General features: G+C 35.6%; 2 protein-coding genes and 1 non-coding gene across 3 annotated transcripts in view; 2 read left to right on the top strand and 1 right to left on the bottom strand.

Annotated features, from left to right (window-relative positions):
- LOC113228107 (solute carrier family 41 member 1-like) overlaps positions 1–4938 on the bottom strand; it is a 165863-nt gene extending 160925 nt beyond the window's left edge. Inside the window, exon 1 of the mRNA XM_026461257.1 lies at positions 4881–4938. The gene's annotated coding sequence lies outside the window, so the exon portion shown is untranslated. The remainder of the gene's footprint in view (positions 1–4880) is intronic.
- On the top strand, positions 4096–4177 carry Trnal-aag. The gene has a single exon. It is a non-coding gene; the product is annotated as a tRNA-Leu (tRNA).
- Positions 4939–7684: 2746 nt separating the features above from the next.
- LOC113228218 (HMG box-containing protein C19G7.04-like) lies at positions 7685–20811 on the top strand. Its single transcript, XM_026461480.1, has 7 exons — positions 7685–7809; positions 8801–8941; positions 11895–12555; positions 13205–13382; positions 15266–15457; positions 18057–18164; positions 20353–20811. The coding sequence occupies exons 1-7, from the start codon at positions 7711–7713 to the stop codon at positions 20636–20638; spliced, it is 1665 nt and encodes a 554-aa protein (XP_026317265.1). The 5' UTR covers positions 7685–7710; the 3' UTR covers positions 20639–20811.
- The last annotated feature ends 6759 nt before the right edge of the window (positions 20812–27570 follow it).

Here is a 27570-nt window from a genome sequence, read left to right as displayed (position 1 = left end):
TCGAGTATTACTTATTTCACAGTTATTCGGACGGATGTTGGACGGAGAAAGGGAGTAGCCCCCTGTTTTGATAAAATTGTAATAAATTCAAACTTTAAGAGTATCTTTATTTCATATGCAAACAAATTACACTTCAAATAATCGAATTGAATATCGAATTGAATACTCCCTCACTTATTGTTTCGTAAAAAAAACACAGACTTGTGTATTAAACTGGACCGCGTACTAAATTAAAGTAGCATCAAATCAGCAGCTTCAAAGTAGTAATGCTCTTTCTAATAATTCAGCCATATTGCTTTCAACTTTTTAATTTTTACGGAAAATGTGGCCGCTTATGGATGACCAAAACTAATAATATTATTTCATAATACAAATTAGTCTACTTATTTGATATGCTACTTCATAATAGAAGGTTTCATTGTTGAAATATTTTTTTTTTGTATTATTACAGTAAAAGCATATTACCTTTAAGCTTATTTCATTTAACCAAAATTTAAAAAATCAGCCCTTTTAATGAATAAGGAAGAAAAGAGTCACAGGATTCCTTATTCCAAACGACATATACGAGTAACTATAGCACGGATCTGTTAATGGTTCAAGGACTGATTGCAGATGGATACAAAATTAAAAAAAAAATAAAAAATTAATAGACTAGAAGTTGGCAACTTGTTAGACAAGGACAGACCACTACCTCGTGCTATTTTACTTTTACTTAAAATAAACATAACATAACGCAATAAGGTGTAAATTTGTAATATTGGTATATTGAAGTGCGCGATCCAGTTTATGAAATATATAAATCCGTGTACAAAAACAAGACACTCCAGGTTTTACTCCAAACACGAAAAAATTGGCGGGTTTTTGTGATTACTGTTTTCACACGAATTAATTTTTACTTTAAAAGTGTTATTACGATCTGTGTTTTTTAATTATTAGTTTTTTAATTTTTTTTAAGCTGATCGCTCCATAGCCAACGCTTAATAAATAAATTTAATAATAATAAGGCTTTACTCTTTGTTAATAATAGATTTGAGTGGAACGAAACGACCGACAAAGCCGAAAACCGTGAAGAGCCTTAGTCCTATACATCTACTTAATTGCACTGAAAGCGTAGAATATTATATGTAGGTACCTATGGATTTTTAGTGTCGAAATAGAACAACTTTTGTTGTATTGTTGTTATAATTTGACTCTGTTAATGTAACCTTTGATTCAACTTTCCTTTTTTTAATCACATTCGTCGCGTACTTCTTGTGATTTCTAGAGGGCGCTGTTTTCATCATAATCCATTTATTTAGGAAAAGTTATAATAGAAATTGACATGTGTACAAAATACTTAGTTTTATGAAACTATGTATTTTGTATGATATGATATGATATGATATGATTTTGTATAGACTATGGTCCAAATTGCAATATAAAATTGTCAAATACTATGTACGTAAGTATTACGTACTGATGTCTAATTAGATGTAAGTCGAATAAAAAGTACTTTAAAAAACTAACGTGTTAGTTTATTTAGTTCGCACGCACACCGCTAGATGGCGTTAGTTGTGCTCCATAAATCTATCGTTTTGTTCACTTCAATATTACGAACCCATATATTTTGAATAATATTTTGTATCAATGCTTTATATTACCAGCATAAGTATCTGGCACTGAACGGCACTCGTGCTTTGGAGACTTTTCGGTCCAAATACCGCTGCCCTGTAACTTCGATACTAAACACGCTCTCAAATAAGACTGTGGTGCGACTTGTGTTGAGTCTACTCTATCTATTTTTAACCGACTTGAAAAAAGGAAAGGTTCTCAATTCAACTGAGTTTTCTTTGCGTATTTTACGCAATCACTCCGACATTTTGTGAACTGATTTCATCGTTTATTTTTTTTAAAGGAAAGAGGTACTCCACCGTAGTCAAATCAAATCAAATCAAATCATTTATTTCTTTGTGATACACAGGTTATAAAGTTGTTACAAGAATGAATTTTGAATCACTGTGATCCGCCTTATGGCATACAAAGTTTTCTTAATTTTAGTAATTCTCATGCAATAATTTGTAATAATATTATAATCATGCAGTCCAATTAATGCAACCTATTACTAATGAAACATAATAACAATAGTAAAATAATCAATAACAAATTTAATAATATGAAATGTAAATTTTATAAGAAATCTTCAATATTATAGAATGTCCAATCATTTAGGTAATTAAATAATAATTTCTTAAATTCTGCACAATCGTTGCAATTCCTAATTTCAAGTGGAAGTTTGTTATAAACCTTCGTAGCCATTACTATTACACTCTTTTGAAGTAGAGCAGTTTTACATGATCTACTTTTCAGTTGATGAGAATGGCGGGCTCGTGTGACGAATTCAAATAAATGAAGATGACGCTTTACGAAAAGTGAAATTTCAAATATATATAAGCATGGTAAAGTCAGTATTTTCAAATTTTTAAAATGTGGTTGACAGCTATCTGTTTTTTTCAAGCCGCATATAGCCCGAATACATCTCTTTTGGGCTTTGAATATGCGTTCAATGTGTGGTGCATTTCCCCAAAAAATGATTCCATACCTAAGGTTGGATGCTACATAACCATGGTAGGCGGTCACTAGAGCGTCTAAATTTACTATTTTCGATAGCCTAAACAATGCATAAGAAAACTTTAGTATCTTACCACATACATATTCTAGGTGTGTTTGCCATTTTAGATTATTATCTATATATAAACCTAAGAACTTTACTGTCATTGTTTCACCGACCTCCTTGCTTTCATAGACCACTCTAGTTTGCATAGGTTTATTGTGTCTTTGTTTAAAGTTTAAAGTAGTAGTCGCCCTATTCAAATTTCGAGAAGATTTTCCACTTTTAAGGGAGAATACAGTTTTTTTTTAATTTCACCCCCTTTCAGTCGATCGACTTCAATAAAACTTGGCACATAGATAACGTGACCATACGTCCCGCTTTTAGGTTTCGTGTTGCGCTGTCCCAAAATACTTAAAAGTGTCCCGCTTTCACAAAACAGAATACACGTAACACGTAACGTTATTAGTAACAGCAGAGCTCCTTGTGAAAGAGTTCGTCCAGGGAAGTACTGCCGCCTTACTTATTTCTCCCGCCAAGCAGTAATGTGAGAATTGCTGTGTTCCGGTTTTGAAGGGTAAGAGTGCTGGGGAAATTACAGGCACATGGAGCTTGTCAACTTATGTCTCAAGATGACGGGCAGTGGTAGTGCCCCTCAGATTTTTGCAATTTAAAGCTCTGAATGGCCCTGTAACTGTTATGGACAGGCGTGTAGCTTACCATCAGGTGCACGATCGTTCGTTCCGTCACTTGATGTTATATAAAAAAATAACAATAAATTTTAAAAAATGGCGCGAAACCGAAAAATATATAAAGCCAGCCAACCAGACATCGAGCACCAGATACCAGATTAGCAATAACCAAGATATAACCAAGGAAAAAAATTTACTCGATTTCTGGACAGAGATGAGCCACTGTCACAGTTTTTTGTAAAATAAATACCTAGTGTTTTTAATAATAACAGATATATCGTTTGATAACAGGGTCGTAAATACGTAGTATCTATCTATAAATACATTATATGTCATTGTCAATTTAAAAAGATAGGATATTACCTATCTTTTCAAATTGATGATGTCCATCCTTTGTGTATCTTTCAATCTCAATATCCTAATTAGTGTTTTCAAGATTATTTACGTAGTTATTCATTATTATTTATCATATTATTCATAGAATCAATGTACAGCGTATATATTTTATTTGGGCAAGATGTTTTGCGACCATGCCCGGCAGTGGACTATAATATAATTAAAGCTGCACCTTACTTGCTTGAGTTTGTACCTTGTTCCAGGTACAAAATTATCTATCCGACATAGCACTGAAGCGGCCAATAAAATTAGTTTCACTTTGACCACAGACCGTTACACCTTGACTTTGACTTTGAAAATAAGAATATTTTCCAGTTCGGTGACATACAACGCATTTAAAATAAGCGTTCAAAATGGTCAAAAATAAACCTGTTAATGTTACGTGCAAAGGGTATAGTAATTTCAACTGCCACAGCAAGCGGTAGCGTGGCCGAGCGGTCTAAGGCGCTGGTTTAAGGCACCAGTCTCTTCGGAGGCGTGGGTTCGAATCCCACCGCTGCCATTCTTTCATTTTCATTTTTTTTGTTAAAATATATATTTTTTTCTTTTTATACCGCTATTTTTTTATGAACTTCAAATGAAAGTCTGATAGCTCCCATCATTTTGCACGTGAAACATTACTAAGTATAACTTTTTATATTGTTTTTTACTGTATATGCATTCTTTTAGTTTTAAATAATAATCGCGATAAAATTTTATTTATTATCTTATTTATTTATCATATATCTTATTTTCTTAGATAATCATATTTAATTATTAATCACCTATTAATTAAGTAGGCATATTAATGAAATATATCATATTAATGATACGCTGTGTCTCTACAGAGATACATTTAGATAAAAAGCAGATAAGTATTTAATAATGTCCACCTAACATAGCATGTTTGTACTTTGACCCACGTGGTCAGTAATTGGCATTCACTGTATGCCACAAAAAAATATTGATTTTCTACATTGCTAATGTGAAAAGCCAATTGCCGCAGTTAATAAACACCATTTAAGAAAAATTTCTAGAAAATAAAATTTTAACCAATACAAATGTGCGAATTAACATTTAAAACAAAAATGTTTTGTTTAAACTACACACAACATCCACTAAACACTTTAATACTTAATAGGCATTCCACTTCAAACAAAAAAAAACACTAATTTCTATGTATCTAAGTCACTATTTCGTAACATTTTCACTAGTTTCTCACTCACCATTACATGGTCGAGATTATTCGTCCGCACAGTACGATAACTGACGTCAGACTGACGTATCCAGAATTTGAGAGGGACCATTCGATTTTTCAAAACAGCTGAGCCCAACCTAAATTGAACCTTCAGTACTAAATAACACCGCAATCGATTATTCTTACTCAAAGACCTATGCAAACTGGACGTATAGAAATAAAGATCAGCTCTGAAAATTAAAACTGCCAAGTTCACTTTACATAATTAGTCCAAATAATGGAAGAAAACACTGCAAAATGGCGGGATGTACGGCGTCGGGAAATAAATGCAATTTACTTCAGAAGCGAACGCCATTTTCCGGCGTGACACGCGAGAATTGTTACAGCGCATGCGTCAAACTGAAGGGCAAGGGTAAAACATGAGTTAATAAGGGTGACAATACGAAACCGGTTTCCAGACCTCGAAACTTACCTAAGCAAAGAAACCACTTAAGGTTATATAAAAATATAATGAATCGCAAACCAAGTAAGCATTAGATACTTCGGTGCTTACATCTCAGATCGTAATTACATCTTGAGAAGCTAAAAATAACCAAAGTGAAAGTAAATTGTGTGCCAGAAGGTCATTACAATTGCAATGACAAGGGTAATTCTTGAATAATGGATGACGTAAATCTAAATCCTTAAAAGACCTCGCTTATCTAAGTAACTATGTAAAACTTATATAACCTAAGGGTATGTAGCAATTTAATCTTACTTTACGGGCATAAACATACACTATATACAAATTTGAACTATTGCCAGCATCACATAATCAATCTATTTATAAGTCGCCTTGTAGGGAAATTATTGGATGTTGCTTATGCAATACCTCCAATTTAAATTGTTCATACCAAACACTGACGCTTGAGTAATTTTAATTTTATTCTCCGCGTTCCGTTCATAAATAAACATATTAACTACCGTAATGTTTGCCTTAGCCTTTAAATTCATAATTATTATCTCGGATCATCTGATAACCACCTTAGAAAGTGCCACGTTTAAGTAGGTCACAACTTGGAGCAGCCCTAAAAACTCAAAAGAAGATTGGGCGCAGTGTTGACCCTTGAAGGACGTTTGGAAGCTGTTGACAAAGGAAAGGATAAAGGCTTCTCATAATAGCTGATTCACTTTGAGTCAGAAAGTGACGCCGAAACGGAGTCTAGAAAAGGAGATCGTGTATGTCAAACCAGCATAACTAACCTTAGATACTTTTTTTAAGAGAAGCAAAGACAAAATGTAACACATTGTTAGGGCGTCTACAAATTAGACGCTGCAGTCCCGCCGCGACTAATTTTCATACAATATAGTTTTTTTTATAATATCAAGAGACGGAACGAACATCATCATGCGCCTGATAACCCATTATAGGGATTGCAGTAGGTAGGTTAGATTTAAGAACCAATGTATATTTTTGTTTTGGAAAATAAATTAAAAAAAAAAAAAAAAGGCACTTCCCCTGGACCCGTCACCCTGAGACATAAGTTGCCAAGTCCCAAGTGGCTGTAACTTCACCCTTACCTTTCAAAACCGGAACACAGCAATGCTGACATTACATTTATGCTTGGCGGCAGAAACAGGTAAGGGCCACCTTACCTGTTTCTGTACTACCCTGGACGTACTCTTCCACAAGGAGCTCTACTGCTACCAAATAATACACGAATAGACGCGCCACTGCAACGCTTGCACTTCTACAAACATCTAATTTGAAGAGTTTGAGTATTTCTTATTTGGCATTAATTGTTTCGGTGAGTGTCAGACGGAGAACGAGAGCATTTGATGCCCAATAAATAAATTTTATTTTTTATCGCATTTATAAATCGACAACAGCCTATCAAATAAATTAATAAAGATATATATTTAACTGAATAACTACAAAAATTATCACCTGGTAAGTAGAGTACCTACAATTTATGTTGGTTTATTGCGTAACCTATCTTGATCTGCTAAATTTCAAGTTCTCTTAATTCTCTATAGAACCCCGCCATGCGTACATACGAGTGACTCATTTTTGCAGCAGAAAGTAAATTATGCAAATAGATTTTGTTATCAGTGCTATTATTTCATTATATATCTCAGATTTTGATCTAAGTGCATCTTTCTAAAAATTTAATTTCGTCTTTGACCCAGTTGTTTGACGATGTAAAGCCAACCGTCGTCGTTGCGTAAAACGAAAGAATCTTGAAGGTTTTGTTTTTGACAAGTGCTATTATAATTACTATCAGAGTACTTCGGCTACTCGCGACCAAAATAACGCACAAAAAATTCAACGTTATTTGTAGGAAAAAGCAATACTGCTACCGACATCTATGACCAATGCTACAAACAATACTACTACTATTACCATCACCTATTGCAATTCAGACATACTAACTCCATCTATGAACACCAAAGCTAACTACGATGTGACAGCGGCATCTCTTATGTATTTGTAGAAGCAATAGTAATGAAACAGTTTCTAGATGGCGGAGTTAATAATTTTGTAAATGGCAAACTTGATTTAATATTTTGATTAAAGCATTTGAATCCAAGGTTATGAAATAATTTTAAAAAATTGATCAGCTGTCACACTAACTTGTCAAACCTGCTGAATTCAAACGGCTGTTTACTTTTTGAATTTCTTTAAGAAAAAATTACTTTTCTGTAGTTTTTATTAACAATTGTGTAGCGACATAATGGAGAGGAAAAAGACTGCGACTAATCGAAACCGTAAGTAAGCTAAAATAACAAGAACTTATTGGGTTCTATTCACATTTTGGTAACTTTATTTTCCCTATTATTTTTCAGGGTTTCTAAAGCTATCCTTGAAGAAAAACCACATGAAGGTGACAACAGAAGCTAAAAAATTAAACCGCAGTTCCGATGTCATCATTTTAGACGAGTCTTTTGAGAAATTAAGAGCAGACTTTCCAAAACCTGTGGGTATCGATTATTTTATTTTTGTCTGTACATTTCATAAGAGGTTCAAAGTTCAAACAAATCTCTGTAGAACCTACTTGATATACAATATTTGAACTATATACGACCCGAAGTCGCGGGGTCGATTCTCAGTAAGACCAATTTCGGTAAACAACACTTCTAATTTTACCTGAGTCTTATGTTTAATGCCCCAAAGTTAATTTCATTGCTCACACTGCAGGGAATACTCTAGTTTTAGGCCAGATAGTTGGTGTGATTGAAATTTAATGATAAATTAAATGTTTTTGCATTTTGTGTACAATTTGTTGTTTCTACATTTCATACAATCTTTTTTCAAGTTTGTTTATTTGGTTACAAAAGCATTAAACTTAATTTTACTTTACACTCTAAACAGATTTGTTTGAATGATGCAACTCCTCTTATAGTAATATAAATATTAATATAATTAAAATTTTCCGTAATATGAAAATATATGAAGGTATAATGCAACTTACAAGAACAAAAATTCAATACCAGCAATTAACACTGCTTACTTAAAAACCTTGCAGTTTATTTCTTTAGATTACAAAAGACAAACATGCAATAACTTTTTAATTTTCTAAGATATGTATATTAATGATTTTTACTACAGTACTATTATTTCAAAATAAAATAGAAATAGCCTTTATTCGCTGATTACTTCTTAATTAATTCTAAGTTAAATCTAATGCTTACTTCTAACAGTAATCATTCTTAATTCTAACATCAGCATTGGTTCTGGTTCTAATCATTTTTGTTGTCATCTGACAGTACTATTATTTACTATTTATTAATATTTTCTTAATTTGGAATTTGATATAAATTATTTCAATAATTTGGCATCTTGGTATAATTTGGCATCAGAAAATTGACAAAATTTGCATGAGTATAGTGTTCATTTTAGCTAGTGTCGAAATGATACACGCTGTTGGCTCATAGCCACATTTCATATACGTTTTCTAAATATTGCAGTTAACCACCAGTCCCAAGATCTACTCTCCAATATTAATAAGTGACTCAAGTGAGTTCTCTCATGATGAACTACCTGAGATTGTACTGAATAAGGATTATAGCTTTACTAAGAATGACAAGGAACCCAGTAAGAAAGGCAATGTAAGTAAATTTAAATTAATTTTATTGAGAAATTACTCTTCCACTAGTTTGTTATAATCAATAGAAAGATTGAACACAAAAAAAATTTAGTTTGGCATACAGATGCAGTTTCAAGTCCTGTTAAATTGAAGGAATTTTTCTTTGTGTGCAATGTTTGTATTAATAATTATAAATTAAGATTTGCACTCAACATACTTCCGCACTAGGGACACACACATTAGACAACCACAAATTACACTCAAACTCACGGGAGAAATAAATGTAGGCCCTACAAATATTTCTCCCGACCCGGGATTCGAACTTGGGACCTTTGCATGGCAGTCCAGAATGGTAACCATTCGGACATGGAGGCAGTTGATATATTGAATATTTATTACATATACTATAATGATCAGTGCATTGAGAAAACTAATTGGACTATGTGAGTCATATGCAACATCCCATGGCTTGTTATATAATGTTAAAAAGTCGGAGTTTATGATCTTTGGAGCCGCCGGTAGGAAGAGTCCTATGTGTGCACTTCCTGTACTGCTTAATGGTTCTCCGTTAAAAAGGGTTAGCCACTTTAAATACTTGGGACACTATGTTACCGACGACCTCAAGGATGACCTGGATATACAGCGCGAACGGAGAGCACTCTCGGTGAGAGCAAACATGCTTGCCTGCAGGTTCGCCAGATGTACGGCAGCAGTTAAGAAAACATTGTTTCAAGCTTACTGCACACCAATGTACACTAGCGCTCTGTGGAAGAATTACACTCAGTGCTCTCGGAATGCTCTGTGCGTGCAATACAACAACGCCTTCAGGACGCTGTTGGGGCTGTCACGTTTCTGCAGTGCCTCAGCCATGTTCACTGACGCGCGCGTTGATAGTTTTATGGCTGTTGTACGTAAAAAGTCGGCGTCGCTACTAAAGAGAATACGTGACAGCCCCAATAGCGTCCTGAAGACAGTTGCTGACAGGAATGAGTGCCCAATTATGCGGCACTTAATACATAATCCCTGGTAAAATATAAGTACTAATATAGTTTTAAGTCTGTACCTACTAACATTTGATTGGATCTCAGTTGTCTCAATAAATAAATTTATTTTTTATTTTTTTATTATTAGTTGATATCATACCATACAATACATTGAGAATGTTATATTTGGCACTGGCTGACTCTATAATTAATTCTGGTATTTCGAACTATGGTCGTACATACAAAACATTCCTACAGAATATTTATAACCTTCAAATAAGATTGCTTAAGACCATTGTAGCTTCTAGAATTAGATATAAATTTAAAGATAATTATGACCAACTATTTCAGTACTGTAACATAATGTATGTCTTTGATAAAGTTAAATTAGCTATCATAACCAAAAATTGTGAAAAAATAAAGTTGTTAAAAATTTTAATTAGACCGAAATCATTACATACATTATCACATCTACCTATGTATGATATACCTAAATAAAACAATAATTGTGGTAAAAGAGTTTGGATGTGTGAACTTCCTGTGATATTAAATAGCTTACCAAAAAACTTTATAAATGAATAGGAATGAAACTATTTTTCCGCATTTAAATCGCGTATATTTGTTTTTTCAAACAAACCGACGTTTCGGTCCCTTTACAGGTCCCATGGTCACGGTTGACTGAATATATACTTTATAAATGAAATAACAGATAAAAAGCCTATACAAGTCAAAAACAAGTGAAAAAGATTTTGCATGAAAGATGCAATGTCAGAGGAGGCATACACAAACTGGTCATTAATTTAATTGTTGTAACTATATATTGACGCAACTCACTACAAAAGTATAAATAATATTTCATTTTAAGACTTGCATGTATTGTAACTTGTATTAATATTTGAAATAAACAGTTATTAAAAGAAATTTTAAATTTAAAAAATTTAAAATATTAGACTATTTCAATGCTTCAGGGTTGAAACGCCTTAATAATAAATAATAGATTATTTACATATGTACTTACTTAGTTCTTATTTACTTCTTATTAAAGTATTTGCTTATTTCCTTTGGCTCAACGATCTGAAGTGGGTCTTGGCCTTGAATATGAGTTGGTGCCAGTGCACCCTATCTTTTGTGATCTCCTCCCAGTTCTCCGAGCAGGGCACTAGCAGGGGATATAAACATACTTTGGAAAAAATGTTATACCTGTTTGATGTATTTACTGAATGTTTTGCTATTAGGCAAAAAATTGTTTTTTCACTTGTTAACTTTTTACTTTCACTTTTACGCCCTCTTTTCCACAGTAATTATTATTGTCTGTAAATTGGAAATAAAAATATTTTTCCCTATTTTAAGTCGCAGGACTTGATTTTCAAACAAACCAACGTTTCAGACTCCAGTGTCTCATGCTCACTGTTGACTATTAGTGATTTTAAATTCAAAAAAATTAGTTTCATTTCCAATATGTAGCAATCTTAAAACCTAAGATCTTGATGTATGACTACCAGAACAACAGAAACTGAATGGATTGCATTGCTCTGGTACTCATAGTACAGGGAATTTCCTAGTTTGAGAATAGGTAATCAGTGTAATTGTCTGGCATATTATTATTATATTGCCTATATTCTGTTGCCGAAATCCTACTAATCGAAGACTTGAGTTTTCACCAGAACTACAACTTATATAGCTGACAAAATTCTTCTTCTTTATTACAGACTTATTTACATATAAATTTCTACAAGTTATTCATTGCCCTTTCATATAGACCTCTTCCATAAGAAGTTCCTTGTACTATGACTAGAGCAACAATATTAATTCTGGGTCACTGCCCACAACACAAAAGTTGGTTTCCCAAATGTCGTAATGAGAATGGAAACCCAGGCTTCTTCCTCTAGCGCCCATAATCCTTGCTTTACCACCAAACTCGACTAGTGTTTAATAAAATGGAAATAATAGAATTATGATTATAACCACCAACAACCTAATCATAATTTCCAGGTATCATTCAACCACTCACAACAAGAAACTTCATTTGACGCAAAAGAATCCCAACCAAGCATAGGCGGATGGTCACCAGCACAAAGCATCATATGCGCTACACCAAGATACCAAACTGTACCATCCACACCTTCAGACGAAGCCAATGAATCCTTAGAACAATGTTCTTTGAAGAAAATCCAACAATCTCAGAAAAAACTTTTAGATGGGTTATACGGAGATGCCTGGAAATCGTCACTATTAAAAAGCATATCTGATAGATTTAACGACATAAATGGTATTACAAAGAAACTGGACTTTGACAATGATAGCGACACAGAATCTATGAACATACAAAATGACTTAAAAACAAATAAACATCTATATTTGACGAGTTCTGATATAAAACAAAAGACACAAGACCTAAATAATACAGAAAAGAAATCTAAAAAGAAATTATATACTGAAAAGGTACCCTATACACCAGACATACCAAAACCAAAGTTAAAAACAAACAGAACAGCAAATACAACTAGTAAAAAGAAAAAAGGCATGACCGTCACTGAACTGGTAGAAACTTTAAAGACTGACGTAGATAACTTGACGAAGAAAGTTAATAAAGTAACAATTTCTTCTCATATTGAACATGTTAAGAGACTTAGTTTTATGGCTTCTTTGGCAGGTGCGTATTTTTGATATGTAAAAATATTTATAGCTCTCTGACCACATTCCACATACTTACACTTACTATTTTTTTTATGATATTAGTATCATAACTTGTTCTTGTGTATTAATATCATTCTGTGACGGGACGAACAAGTCGTATGCCTGGTGGTAAGCGACACATCGGTCCATAGCAGTTGCAGTGCCACTCAGAGCTTTAAATTGCAAATATTTGGGTACTGCCACCGCGCCCGTCACCCTGAGACATAAGTTGGCAAGTCCCATGTACCTGTGATTTCACCAGCACCCTTATCCTTCAAAACTGGAACGCAGTACATCTCTGGACGAACTCTGTCACAAGGAACTCTACTGGTACAAATACATGTAGTTTACTGCTTCTATTTATTTTATTTTATTGATTTTTTTGTGAACGACGACGACGACTTGGTAACTGGACCCGTGGCTCGGATGGTTAAGGCAATGCTACGGTGCAGCATGGACGTGGGTTCGACAAAAAAAATATGTGTGTTCGATCTTTCACCATAACTAAAGTACATAATTATTTTATGTATTGATAAATTTGAAACAAGACAAGCCCAACCAGTGCATTCCATGAGAATTTATCAGCAAACTTCAAAATCTACAAATGTATAAATCCAAAATTCCAGACAACGTCCCACCCTGGCGTTGTCACATCGAAGCGATACAGTACCGGGACGACTTCAAGGCGTTGCGTGAGCAACTCACGCGCAGACTGTACGTGGAGTTCAACAAACATGTGTTCGACGATGCACTCGACGCTGACATGAGCATTGCTTGGGATACCAAACTTAGGAGTACCGCGGGGTAAGTGTAGTAATACAATAATACGTAACACACATCTCACAAATGAGAGCGGGTTTCATTAAATAGCTTCACATGACTATTTGTAATTGGGTATTTGATATATCGACCTCTCCTACGTAAAGTATGTAAAGTAAGTAGTACGTAAAGTATCGTATGTCGAAATTGCCAAGCTTACAGGGGAGCGTTTTAAAGTTTTGAATTCACTGAAATGAGCACAACACGTGACTTTAGCATTTCTCAGTTTCATTAGGCAAAGTTCGTTACTCACATGGAGCATTATAAAAACCTAAATATCGGTTAGATGAACAACCACAATATATATTGTGAGTATATATTGTGGTTGGCCCAGCACACTCCAATAAGCACACCGTATTTAGCGTTAAATCCACAAAAGCGGGTAAAGTGAGAATTCGGGGCATTCCCCACCACACTCCAATTCGCCCAGCGCATTTAGCGTTAAATCCACAAATGCGGTTAAAGTGAGAATTCGGGTCCTAGCCCACCACACTCCAAGACGTCCACTTTATTCAGCGTTAAATCCACAAATGCGAGTAAAGTGAGAATTCGGGTCATAGCTCACCACACTCCAATACGTCCACCGTATTCAGCGTTAAATCCACAAATGCGGTTAAAGTGAGAATTCGGGTCCTAGCCCACCACACTTCAATACGTCCACCGTATTCAGCGTTAAATCCACAAATTCGGGTAAAGTGAGAATTCGGATCCTAGCCCACCTCACTCCAATACGCTCTCCGTATTCAGGGTTAAATCCACAAACGCGGGTAAAGTGAGAACTCGGGTCATAGCCCACCACACTCTAATATGCCACTTCTCTAAACATGTCTCACGAGAAAGTCGTAAAAAAGTTCCCGATATCAGGGGATAGATGGCATCATGTTTCACAAAAAAGAAAATTGTACCAGGGTTACCAGGGCATGGTATTATTTGTTCGGTATCAATATCCAGAATCCATCTTGGACACCACTTCGCATCTCGTACTCGTCTGAGTTGTGATTCGGAATCAAGCGCCTGCCTTTTTACCCTTTAAGTCTGCATTTCCGTTTTCTCTCCGATAGTGGCGCCCTCTTTTCGTCTCTTGGAACTTACTGACTTGCGCGCGCACCAGGCGACGACTCGTCATTATATCGCTGTTTCGCGCGCGCCTTGTGCATGTGGCACTATCTGAACTTTCGTCACGTCACAAACCAACAGCACCATTCAGCTTCTATTAACTCTGTAGAAGTCTTCTGTAGTTTATTTTGATATAATAATACACCGAATATATTATAATCAATTATATGTAAAATATAACTTCCAAAACTTCAAACTAAAGATGTTAATTTGTTGTAAATCTTCAATTTGTTGAGGAATTTAAACTATATTTTCACAATACAATACAATACAATGAATAGCGACATCTCTAGCTGGGGCTGGTAGTTGTAAAGGTATCTAACTGGGTGACAAAATATCATAGATTTCTCATGGATGGAGCTACGGCTAAAAAGTCGTTGAAAAACCAAATACAAAGACAGACAAGCACAGAAAAATTGGTGAGGTCCGCTGGTTCGTTACGTGGTTTAGTTGGTATAGCGTCTGGCACGGTATGCTAGAAGACGTCGGTTCGAATCCGGCCGGATCGAAGGAATTTTTTCTGAGTGTTCGATCTTTGTATTAATAATTATATTTTCACATACTTTTTTATAAACAGACGCATACAACTCGTATCAACAAAATTTTATATAGGAGTTTGCCATTGTTCTTTGAACACATGCAGGTGTTATACTATTACTTGAAATCCAAGCTGTGTATCCACAGGCAACGTAGCTTGAGTGAACATTAATAAAAGCATTTTTTTTAACTTAATATATTTTTTTATTTTGCAGAATGACAATAAATCGCCTTATAAAAACGGCAAACAACGGCCGCATACGCACGTCGAGCATAAAGCTATCAACGAAAGTACTGGACCGACCGCAGCGCCTGCGCAACACTTTGATCCACGAGCTGTGTCACGCCGCCACGTGGTTGATAGACGGCGAGCTTAAGGCTAGACACGGACCGTTGTGGAAGAAATGGTATGTCGGTAGGCAATTTTATTTTCCCGTTAGAGGCCCCACCTGACGGGACGAACAAGTCGTGCGCCTGGTGGTAAGCGACACGCCTGTCTATAATAGTTGCAGTGCCACTCAAAACTTTAAATCACAGACTGCCTAAGTGGCCGAAGGGTTACGAAGCCGTTAATGCCACGCAGAGGTCCCAGGTTCGATTCCCGGGCCGAGATAAATATTATTCAAATATTATATTTTTAGATTTATTTTTCTCACGAGTTTGGGTGTAATTTGTCTGTGTGTGTCCATGGTACCCACGACACAAGGTTTCCCTAGTGCAAGGCTATGTTGAGTGTATGCGTTATTATTATTAGAAAGATCTGAGGGCATTAAAACTGCGCCCGTCACCTTGAGACATAAGTTGACAAGTCCCATGTGTATTTAATTTCTCCGCACCCTTACCCTTCAAAACCATTAAGCAACAATGCTCACATTACTGCTTGGCGGCAGAAATAGGTACAGTGGCAGTACTTCCTTAGACGAGCACTTTCACAAGGCGCTCTACTGCTACTCTGACCACTAGAGGGCGCTATACAATTCGTCAATTTAAATTGTCAAATACTTTAGCTCACGGTAGAGGTAAACATCTAATTAGATATTTTTATTTTTCATTTTTCATCATTGACTTACAATTATATGGACGTCGGGTCCGCGCTAAAAAGTGCCCGAACTTATAGGGCGTTAAAATCGTATACAGAGCGTCATTCATGCTTTAGTCTTCGTTTGTTCGACTGACAGCGAAGCAAGCAAAATTAGACAGTACTGCGATGACATTACAATTTAAATTTAACGTTTTAGCTTTTTCATATTCATTTACATGTCACTACGTTTAAATAGGTTGAAAGATAAATGAAAATATGGGGTTACATATTTTGGAATTTATATGTTTTTACAAACATTTTTTTAGAATGCTAATAATCACGCAATGGTGAAAGACATTATGTCCTAACGTCTTTTGTTTTTTATTTAGCATTTTTTATTTCGCCATAAGATTGATTTTAAGTACCTAATTAAGAGCCTCTTCAAAACGCTCGTAGTAAAATTTACTATATCGACTGTGAACTGGCAACCGGTACTGTCTCAATTTTGTCAACTTAACGGGATGAAGATAAAATAATTTACATAACATCTGGCCTATTGAGTAAAAATACGGAGTGTATGTGCATACATGTGTAATAAAAATATTTATATATTTTAATATATATATATATATATATTTTAATGAACCAGATGCTATATAAATGACGCAAACAACTTTTTTCTTCGTCCTTTTTAGTAGCAGTAGATCTCCTTGTGAAAGAGTTCGTCCAGGGAAGTACTGCCACCTTATCTATTTCTGCCGCCAAGCAGTAATGTCAGCATTACTGTGTTCCGGTTTTGAAGGGTAAGGGTCACACCCCGGCCACTCCATACAACGGTCGAAAATTATTTACCTACTACTACTACATACAGCAACGGCGCTACCTGCACACACGCAAATGTGTGCGTGAAGTGGCAGGGTTACCAATCACTTGCTCGTACTATTACGTTACGTGGTCAGAGCGGCAACATAGCGGAAATTCTAACGCGAATCTGTTATCTATAATTCTATTATAGAATTCATTTATAAACATTCATTACAGTTCATTACGTATTTATGTCGATATAATATTATATTTTTCATTAATTCACTAACTAGAATAATATTGAAGATTTATTTAAAAAATATATTAAAAGCACTTTGGACAGGTGCCTTTAAAAAAGGTAACCAAAAAATTGCGTGTCCAACTTTACCTAGTTAATAATTAGGTATATTCACTACGTAATATTTATCGGCAATAAAAATTGAAATTTCGAGAACCCTTGTCTAGCTCACGAGGTTATGGCGTCTTATTATATTGATACAATAAATCTGTATTATATATTACTCTGCACTAAAGAAAACAATAACTGAATGAGTCTCAGATATAAGTTTATTAACTTACTACGTTTCATCTTCCAAAAAACGTAAGAAACTGCTCTCTTTATCCCGTTTAGATGATGATAAACACAGCACAATTCCCGACCATTATAAATAGTAACGCAAAATGATGTTGTATATTAACGTACAAGTTTCGTAATTAATAAATGAAAACTATATTCAAATATCAAAGCCGTCTTAACCCGAAAACGGCTCGCCGACAGCCTTGTTCTCGTTCAGTCAATGTTACCGTCAATGTGCGGAGCGTGGTGCGGTATCTAAAGCTAGGGAGGGGCGGAGAGTGTCCGTTCTCATTGCTTATTTGTTCTCTTGTAAGGGTGCTGGTGAAATTACAGGCACATGGGACTTGTCAACTTACGTTCTAAGGGTGATGGGCGCAGTGGCAGTGCTCCTCAAATCTTTGCAATTTAAAGCTCTGAGTGGCATTGTTGTTGTCATGGATAGGCGTATAGCTTACCATCTCGCGCACGGCTTCATCACTTGATGTCATAAACAAAAAAAGTCAAAATTAAGATAGTACCGATTGCCAGTTCACAGTCTATATGGCATTTAATGTTCTTTACCTCTCATCTATAGAATTTAGTCTTTACCCAAATACAATTTCAGGGCGAAACAAGCTTTAATGGTGTTTCCAGAGCTAGAAGATATACCTCGTTGTCATACAATGGATATACACTTCAAGTACACATACAAATGTACCAAATGCGGGTACAGGTAAGCTTCTGATTAATTATAAAATTTTTAACTGCCTCGGCCGAACCGTCACCATGCTAGTCGATGGCCATGGTTCGATTCCCGGACCGGTAGAAATATTTATATAGCCTACATTTATTTTTCTCGTGATTTGGAGTGTAATTTGTAGTTGTCTATGCATGTGTCCATTGCACCCGAGGTACAAGGTTTCCCTAGTGCGCTCTTCATAATCTTCTTATCGTACCAATGGCATACACTTTACCTGCAATCGTGATAATAGGATTTACCAATCGGTGTAAGGTACTCGCCGGTTAGTAAAATTTATGAGAGTTTTTATTACAATAGAATGGAATAGAATAGACATTTGTTGCAACGCCACAACTTTTTCTAAATTTTTTTTTTTTGTACATATGTATAGAAAATACCAAAATTGATAACACAGACAAACAAAACAAAATGATAGTAGTTTATATACAAAATAGAGAATATAATAAAAAAACAACATAAAATAAGACCATCGAGTTTATAACCAGAAACAGAGACGAAATGTCATTTAATTTGTTTGAAAACTATTCTGCCATATCATCACTGTGACAACTGCGACGACACCCGTCAATTGTTTCACTTCAAATCAACCAGCTAACTTGAGCTTTGCTGTAATGGACGAAAATTGCAAAATTACCTATTTAATATTTAATTACCGATGAAATTTGATTCCGTTTGTTTTGTAATTAGATGTTTTGCTGTTTTTACCCACACCACCATATGTAACAGCACGCCATTGTTAGAGATATTATCTTTATTACAATAAATGCAGAATATTTTTGGGATATACGCAGAAGCACACACAGGTCACTTGTTACGCTGTACTATTTCAGCTTTCTAATTTGTAATTTCAGTGCAAACGAGACTTGATATTTATAAGTGATGTATCACTGATGAGTTACCAGGTATGTATGACCCTTATTTCGTCTCTATTTCTGGTTATATACCCGATGAATAAGACAAATCTGACAAAAGGCAAAAAATAAAATATAACGACTACAAATTTTGTGCTGTCATATGTGCGGTTGTGACGTACGCAAAAGGACTTCATTCAGCGTATTCAGTTTCCAATAAGCCCTGAGCCGAGATGAGTAACGGACGGATAAAAGAACTTAAAATAAACTACTTAAATATTTGTGTTATGTGTTCTTTATACTTTGTGTTACTGCTGTGTTATATTCATCGGTCGGAAAATGGTGTTACACATATATAGATACATGTATAGGCATAGTTTAACTGCCTCCGTGGCCGAACGGTTACCATGCCGGACTGCCACGCAGAGGTCCCAGGTTCGATTCCTGGGCCAGGCGAAATATTTGTATGACCTACATTTATTTCTCTCGTGAGTTTGGGTGTAATTTGTGGTTGTCTATGTGTGTGTCCATGGCACCCGCGACACAGGGTTTCCCTAGTGCGGGGCTATGTTGAGTGTGTGCGTTATTATAAAAAAAAGAACAAACAGAAGTTATATGGAGCGACATAGAGTATATTACTTAATTGTTTTTTCGAATTCTGGATTTTGCGGAAATGGTTTTACTACATTATAGGACAAACTGACCTAGGAAGTCGAAGTTGGATTTTAAAGTAATTCTAATGGTGCCATTCTTTATTTTTTATGTCGATGACATGACCCTTTTGAGTGACAGAGACCCTGGGGGTCGATGTAGATCACTTTGGAAATCATACGCCGTATATGAATGTTTCGGGATCAACTTAGAATAATAACGCATAGAATGATAGTTTCATATTAAACGAACTGTCACAAGTGAGGCAAAAATCAATTTCATGTAGGCTAGTTTTAGTAGTAGGTTCATTTTCGGTTTTAGTGAATATTTATATAAAAATACAAGTTGAAACGCGTTACTTCCTTGTGGAATGTGATGTTAGTATCTATTTTATGTTTGTCTGACGTATTTTTACACTCATTTACCGCACATTTCGTCAGTTTTACCTAAAATTCTGGAGCTATTCGCGGTGCAAATTGGCCTTGAGCACTGAAGGCCCGCCCGCTCGTGTAGGCCCATTGGGAGCGCTTCAATTTGCCTCACTTAGCGTGTGCGGACTAGGTTTCTATGCGTTATTATTCTAAGGGGATCAATAAAAGTAACCTATTTGTTTTGTACTTAGTTGCACAAATTTATATTGCATTGTTTTTTTTTTCTAGTATCCAACGCCACTCAAAATCAATAGACATCACGAAGAAAGCATGCGGCTATTGCCGTGGCACATTCGAAATCATAATCAATAAGAAAAACAAGGATGGACTTATTGTCTCAACGCCTGCTAGAAAGGGAGAAATGAATGACTTCGCTAAATATGTAAAAGAGAACTATAGTACTACGAAGGTTGCTACCAAAACGCATGCACAGGTTATGAAATTATTAGGTGAACAGTTTTCTGCTAAGAAAAATAAGAATAGTAAGGTTATCGTTAATGATGAGGCTTTTTAATTGAAATACGAGCATTATTGATAACTAGGGCTCGGGAACTTCTATAATGGAGGCTATCAGCGCAATAGTGGTGTAACCCACGTTCAATTTTTGTCAACAATATTACTTTTAATGATATTAAGTACATAATAACTTTATATTTGGAAGTATCCAAAATGTAATTTTCATGCATTGCAAATATTTAATTAGTAATTTTTGGTAAAAAAAAATAATTGGATGAATACTGTTCAATGTTACGCTCACTATCATCTTCTTAAGTTTAGTGCAGGCCCATGACTAGCAGTGTAGTTATACTTTACAATTGATTTTCACTGTAATTGTCTTGGGGTGTACACTTTGTTAAACCTGATTGATGACTGTAAAAATCTAATTTTACGTACACGTTTAGAAGTAGTTTTTCTTTTATAAGGTAAGTATTATTTCGAATAATTGTTCTTTAGAAAATTCTAATTATTTTAAAATATTTGTACTGGTTACAAACTTACTTTTTAACAATTAGTCTTTGTATGTACAAAGAACAACACATAAATTTATGCAAACAGGGTCCCAATAAACCACTGGTTATTGTAATTCCATGGCAGAGTGTGTGTGATAAACCTCCCCGTGACAATATTTATTTCAGTTGATAAATCTAAGTTTATCTATTTGTTAATGAACTATTGTTATACATTTTGAAGAACAGGACAACGATGTAAATTTGCTTATATAGCTATCTTTGTCCGTTAATCATCGCCGCGAAGACCATGAAACAAAAAATGTATTTTCATCTCGTTTATCGCGCTCAATCGTTATGTTGACAAAATTACTGTGCAAATGTTTTAAATATAAAATCAGCTGTGATCTTGCAGCCATGTTTGGCAATGTGTTAATCTCTGGCAGTCATTGATCGCCGGCGCTCGCGATGACATAAAAATGTGACGCCACGGTACTCGCCTTGTTCGCTTTGTGATGAAATTTTAAAATTTTATCACTTTAAAAGTTTATCACTCGAATTTGACAGCTAAATGTGGATCAAAATTGTTTGCTATTGACATTTCATTTCGAATAAAATTTCATCTCGACTGATATTAGAATTGAGTAGTTTTTCAGACATGTTCGAAATTTGAATGTAATAATAACATCGAATTCCATTCGATGTTTTAAGCAATAATAACATTTTCACAGATAAGAAATTTGTTCTAACAAAACAGGTCGTAATTTGCGGTTTTTGAACACATTATAGAGAGTTTATGATATGTGTGTAGATAAAATAATATTTGTTATTCTGATAAAATCTAGTTGCAATGGCAGTTACCTCACAATCATTGACTTACAATTATATGGACGTCGGGTCCGCGGTAAAAAGTGTCCGCACTTGTAAGGCGCTAAAATCGTATACAGAGCGCGACACTCCGCTTTAGTCTTCATTTGTTCTACGGACAGCGCGATACTGCGATGACATTTAAACAATTGACAATTTAAATTTCGAATAGGTTGACTTGGGACATTTTTTTCGTGGTTTTTGTATTAGACCCGTCGTCCATTTATTTGTAAGTCAATGCTCACAATAGAGTGTCAGCGGAAAGGCAGCAATGGCATTAATTCATTCAATCACAAACGATCGATGTTGCCTTACTAAAACTACCTTAAATACTACAATACTTAGCTTATTTTTTATCTCGTTTATTCAGCAATTTAGTCTTCAAATTAAATATACTTTTTATGTCAATTAATTAGTAGACTATGCCATCTACGTGCGACCGCCACTGAAGAGATACCACTGATAACACCTACTTTTAACTTTCAAGTGAATACAAAACGTACAAAATCCTGCCTTTAGAGGGTTTAACACAGACAATCTTCATTTTTTTTACGCAAATTTAAGTGACCTCCATCTCACCGATGGAAAGTGACGATGGGGTCTACGATGGAGCATGCACACCTAAGTAATGCCTATTCACTTTCGCCTTAAAAAAGGACCACGTCACAACGTTCAGGGAATCCACAAAAGGGGAGTATTATATAGGTAATTCCATCCCACACTCCGTGATATATCCTGTAAAATACCGATAAGCAGGCAACTTGATGCGGCAATCGTGTGCGATTGAGCGTGTGCAGATGTTGGAAGAAAAAGGGAAAGACCGCGCGATTGCGCTCACCAGTTGCGCGCGCGTTTGAGCGTTCTAAGATTGCCTTTATAAAATAAATAAATAATATAAAAATCTTTTATTTTCAGACACCATAGGTCCATAGTTTGTAGTAAGCAACCTTATACTATATTAGTAACAACTGACTGTACGGTGAATTTATGGTGTATGTATTGTATATGAAGTGTACATTAAAATATTCAAAATCGAGATGTCAAAATATTCAAAATACATAATATAAAATTCACCGAAATAATAATAATTTAGTAAAAATTCAAAATACTAAAATGTACAATTGATAAAATAACAATTCAAATTCAAATTAGCTAATTAACATGAACACAATTAAAATTTTAGAAATTACATGTAAGGGAAATCAAATCCATTGCGTTACAATTAGTCACTATTTTTAGTAACTTAGTCAATATTTTTGTGTGCGAGATGCATCGGATGCATTAACACGGACGCTCTTCCGTTGCTATAAAAACAAACATGAGAACGTTAGCTTAAAAATTTGAACTTGCGCGTACGCTCCTGATCACGAGCGATAGAGTGAGTGCGTAAAAAGCATGTCAATACATGCCGTTGCACACAACCGAGATGATTCAAAATTTGCACATTTGGGACCCTTGGTAACACCTTGGGGCCCTGTTCAAATTCTTTACTGAAAGAGAAGCAGTTTGCGTAATTTTTTTACTTAATTCTGTGACCTTACATGCCTGTTTACTAAAGTAACGGATAAGTCACGAATTTAGGTTGAAGTTTTGCTCGACATTCTTCGAACTGGTCCGTGGTTCTTAGGCTGCTAACAGATTGACTGCATATTTGCAGTTAATGCGTGAAGTCGTTGTCAACTTCGTGCAGTCGTGGTCAACTTCGTGCAGTCGTGGTCTCGACTGCATGAAGTTGACGCGACTGCAAACACGCAGTCGATTTGTTAGCAGCCTTAATAATAAGCTTCCGCGGCGGTGACTCGACGTAAAGGTGTTTGTCGCCAAGCATAAATTCCACGGTTATTTATTTATTGCAATTTACATGACTAGGTAACCTTTATATTTCTATTGATATACATCAAACATGAAATGTCAATGTAGTTTTTTTTAGACTTATAACTTTACTAGAATATCTCTGGTACAACTAGCTTTAAATGCATGCTAAGGCGCTGCGCAAACGTGTATCTTGTGTTGGATACAAACAACCAGCAACTAGATATATAATAATAAATAAGTAAAATAAAAAAAAAGAAATAAAATAATCGCTTCTAGTTGCCGGTTGCTTGTAATCAACACAAGACAACACGTTTACGTGGCGCCTTAGACATTGACCCTACTTGGCTCATCACACTCGTGAACAACGCAACCACTGCACTGGTCAAGCTGTATATCATGTCGCATTTACATTCCTATTGCGCAGACGTAATGGCTTGTTTACAAAGGATCGACAGCCGCCTTCGGCAGACTACTTCGCCTTGCCGAAAGAGGCGCAGTCGACTCGCTTTTTACACCGAGTTGATTGCTGACAACTGCGGTGCGATCGACGCTCTGTTTACTAAATGATTCACTGGGCAAACTCGGATGACCTAGTGTAAACGCGCCACAATATGGCGCATTATTCATGTGCCATACGAAACACACTAGTCATGTGTCGTTATGGTTTTTTAAAATAACACAACGAAACCGTTTTGCGTTTTTAGATAACGTTGAGAAAACTATCTATTTTTGACAACTGTCTACTTCGACTACGCGCAAGTAACGAAGCGTTGTCAAACAGTTACAATTGATATCATAACATAACTAAAATAAGAAAGCTGCAGTTTGTTTCGTTGTCTTTTTTTTTGTTTAAAAGCTCCATCTGGAACTTCAGTTGAATTTGAAAAAATATTTTTGCATTTGATAGCCTAAATCTTGTCTATATAACATTATATATAACATTATATATATAACATATAACATATATAACATATAACATATATATAACATTACGCTACAACCCAAAAGTTTTATAAATATTATGCACAAAATTACAGGTTTATTTATTTACAATTAAACACTATACAGTCTCATTTAAAATAAAACTAATTTGCTCAATCCGCTACGATCAGTAAACAAATAATAAGTATGCCTATCACCACACGCGATTACAAGCAAACTAATTCATTACTATCTAATTTAGAAACAACAATCGCAAAAGAAATGAGACCCTGAAGTTACACATGTCCAGGTCAAAAGTCCAAAAATTTTAAATTTCCGAAAGTTATTCATTCTAATAACGACTTTCATTCATAACACAAAAGTCACATTATGCAACAACGAAACGTCATCAATTTCATAGTAAATTCAATCATCCATTGTGCAAACAGGACGCGTCCTGTCCTATATCTTACTCGCTCTTACCGTTGCGGTGCTGCTACGTCGTCAACCACAACGACAACATCTATTGAGTGATTATATACAGCGTTGCGAGATAGCAACATTTACAATCACTACAAAACAAGCGATGGTTGTCTAAAACGCAGTGACAATCTTAACGGGGCGTTATGAAAAATAGATAATATTGCGGGGTTAGAAAACGAGTGATGGCTGTGAAGCCAATTAGACAGTTTTGAAACTATCTACGCTAAATCTACAGCCCATCGCCAAAACACGCTTAATTATGAGCGCTGTGCGTTGCGGTGCGGTTCAATAAGAATCAAATGTGATTTTTTTTCCCAAATTTTTAAATTATTTACTTGTTAAATAATACTGATGTTAATTTATAAGACTGTACAATAATTTGTGTATTATTTGAATCGATGTAATTGACAATAAATATTTCTTTCCTGCATGTTTTTTTTTTTGTAATTTATTTTTTGATCTTGTAATAAATCTATAGAAAAGTTTGCTGACTCGATCTGAAGTTCGGTTGCTAAAGCGGTCGCCTAGGTATAACACAGACGCAGATTTGAGACCTGTCAGTAATGGTCACATTACTGCGTTCCGGTTATTGATGGGTAAGAGCCTATGTACACGGCGTATTTTACACGCGTCGACGAATGCGGCTGAATAGGCAGATTGTTGCGTTTGTATTGATTCCAACGCGATATAGAAGTAGTTCGCGATACAGTTTGTAGCTCGTTTGTATCGCGCGCAAATATCGCGTTGCAAGCAAGAAGGTTATAGAATTTCATGTTGAAAACAAGTTTTGCTGAGATTTTTAATCCTTTTCACACTTCGTGTTTAGTGCATGCAAAATAAACACTCAAAAATGAATAGTAATAATTTAGTACATTTAAATTATTTCTTTTAGCATATGATTATTGTGTTAGAAAGACGCAGTATGCATGTTTTTATATTTTAAAGTTGCTTCGTTTAAAAAAATAACTGATATTAACAAACAAAACTGAAATTAAAACTATCTCTTATCGTATCGCGCCTACAGCGTGTATACGCGCAGATGACGCGCGTTTACGACGCTACTCAATTTGTGAACGTATGTAAAGGTTATTCACTGCGATGCATCGCGTTTGAATCACGTTAACACGCGTCATCTGAGCGTTCGTCGACGCGTATAAAACACGCCGAGTGCATAGGCTATAAGGGTGCTGGTGAAATTGCAGGTACATGAGACTTGTGAAATTGTGTGTCAGTGTTCCTCAGATCTTTGCGATTTAAAGTTCTGAGTGCACAAGCGTGTCGCTTAACGTCAGGTGCAAAGTTTATTAGCCCCGTCCATAGATATAGAAAAAAAAGGGGAGATATGTAATGACGCTAGGTAAGATCGGGTGCCGATGTCGCCACTTTTTAGCTTGTGTGCTATTCAAACTTTACGCTCTATTATCTACTACCATAACTTAAAGATTTTGTTGGGTAGGGCTTAAAACGTGAAAACGACGTAAAACAATTTTAAAATTTAACAAAATTAAACTTACAGTCACTTGAGTAAGAGTTGTATTACAATATTTCAGTATTTTTTCATCCTGGTTCAGCCATTCACCAATAGGTGGCGTTTTAGTAAAAATACTACTAGTATATAATAACTAACTATTACACGTTAGAGGTCGCTGAAACTCATTTTTCGTTACACTAAGAACTCACGGAGCGGTTTTCACCCGCGTCTGCCGCGGGACCGCAGCATCTGTAGAATGTAACAGTTAAGTATGTAAAATTAGTAGCGCATTTCACAGCGCGTTTTACGCCTGTAGTGGTGACGGATGTTCGCGGTTGCTGCGGCAGGGTACTAGTAGAACCGCGCAGGACGCGATGACCTGCGCGCTTGGCGGCCGTCGTCGCCCGCACATTGGCGGTCGATTCAGGCGCAATGTGGTGCAGGCGTGCGCCTGCAGGTGAGTGAGTTGCAGGGTGAGTTCTCTATTAACCGCGCGACTTGCAATTAACTCCCACTAACTTCGCGGTCCGTTCCGCAATCGCAACGGTTTCGTGCCCGCAACCGCGGCAGCTACGTGCCCGCACAAACTTGCAAGGTCGTAAGTATTGAAATAAACCCGCTGTCTAGGAGCACCGGCGGGCGCGGATGGAAACCGCTCCGTGAATTGTTAACCTTAAACTGACGCTACTCAACGAGTGATGTGGTCCTACCATATCGATAGTTGGAAACCACGTGGCTGTTTTTAATATTAAAAAAAAGATTCCATTTTTCATACTATATCTACACTGGTACTGGTGTATTATTAAATTAATATATGGTATATAATATAAATTATTATTATTTTCTTAATGGCGGCCACTAGGCTTGGACCAGTGTCAGTTTTATTAGAATAATATAAAAAATATGGCGACCGTCGCCAGTGTCAATTTTCCATTATACGTT

The sequence above is a fragment of the Hyposmocoma kahamanoa genome, unplaced genomic scaffold, assembly GCF_003589595.1.
Source record: "Hyposmocoma kahamanoa isolate Upper Pololo Valley unplaced genomic scaffold, ASM358959v1 224, whole genome shotgun sequence".
NCBI lineage: Eukaryota > Metazoa > Arthropoda > Insecta > Lepidoptera > Cosmopterigidae > Hyposmocoma > Hyposmocoma kahamanoa.
The sequence above is the reverse complement of the archived record's forward strand: the minus strand, read 5'-3'. Positions and strand labels throughout refer to the sequence as shown.

Coding starts and splice junctions, on each gene's coding strand:
- LOC113228218 (XM_026461480.1), top strand. CDS start 7,711: ATGAAGGTGACAACAGAAGCTAAAAAATTAAACCGCAGTTCCGATGTC. Junction 8,942..11,894: donor AACCCAGTAAGAAAGGCAAT/GTAAGTAAATTT, acceptor CATAATTTCCAG/GTATCATTCAACCACTCACA. Junction 15,458..18,056: donor GGACCGTTGTGGAAGAAATG/GTATGTCGGTAG, acceptor ATACAATTTCAG/GGCGAAACAAGCTTTAATGG.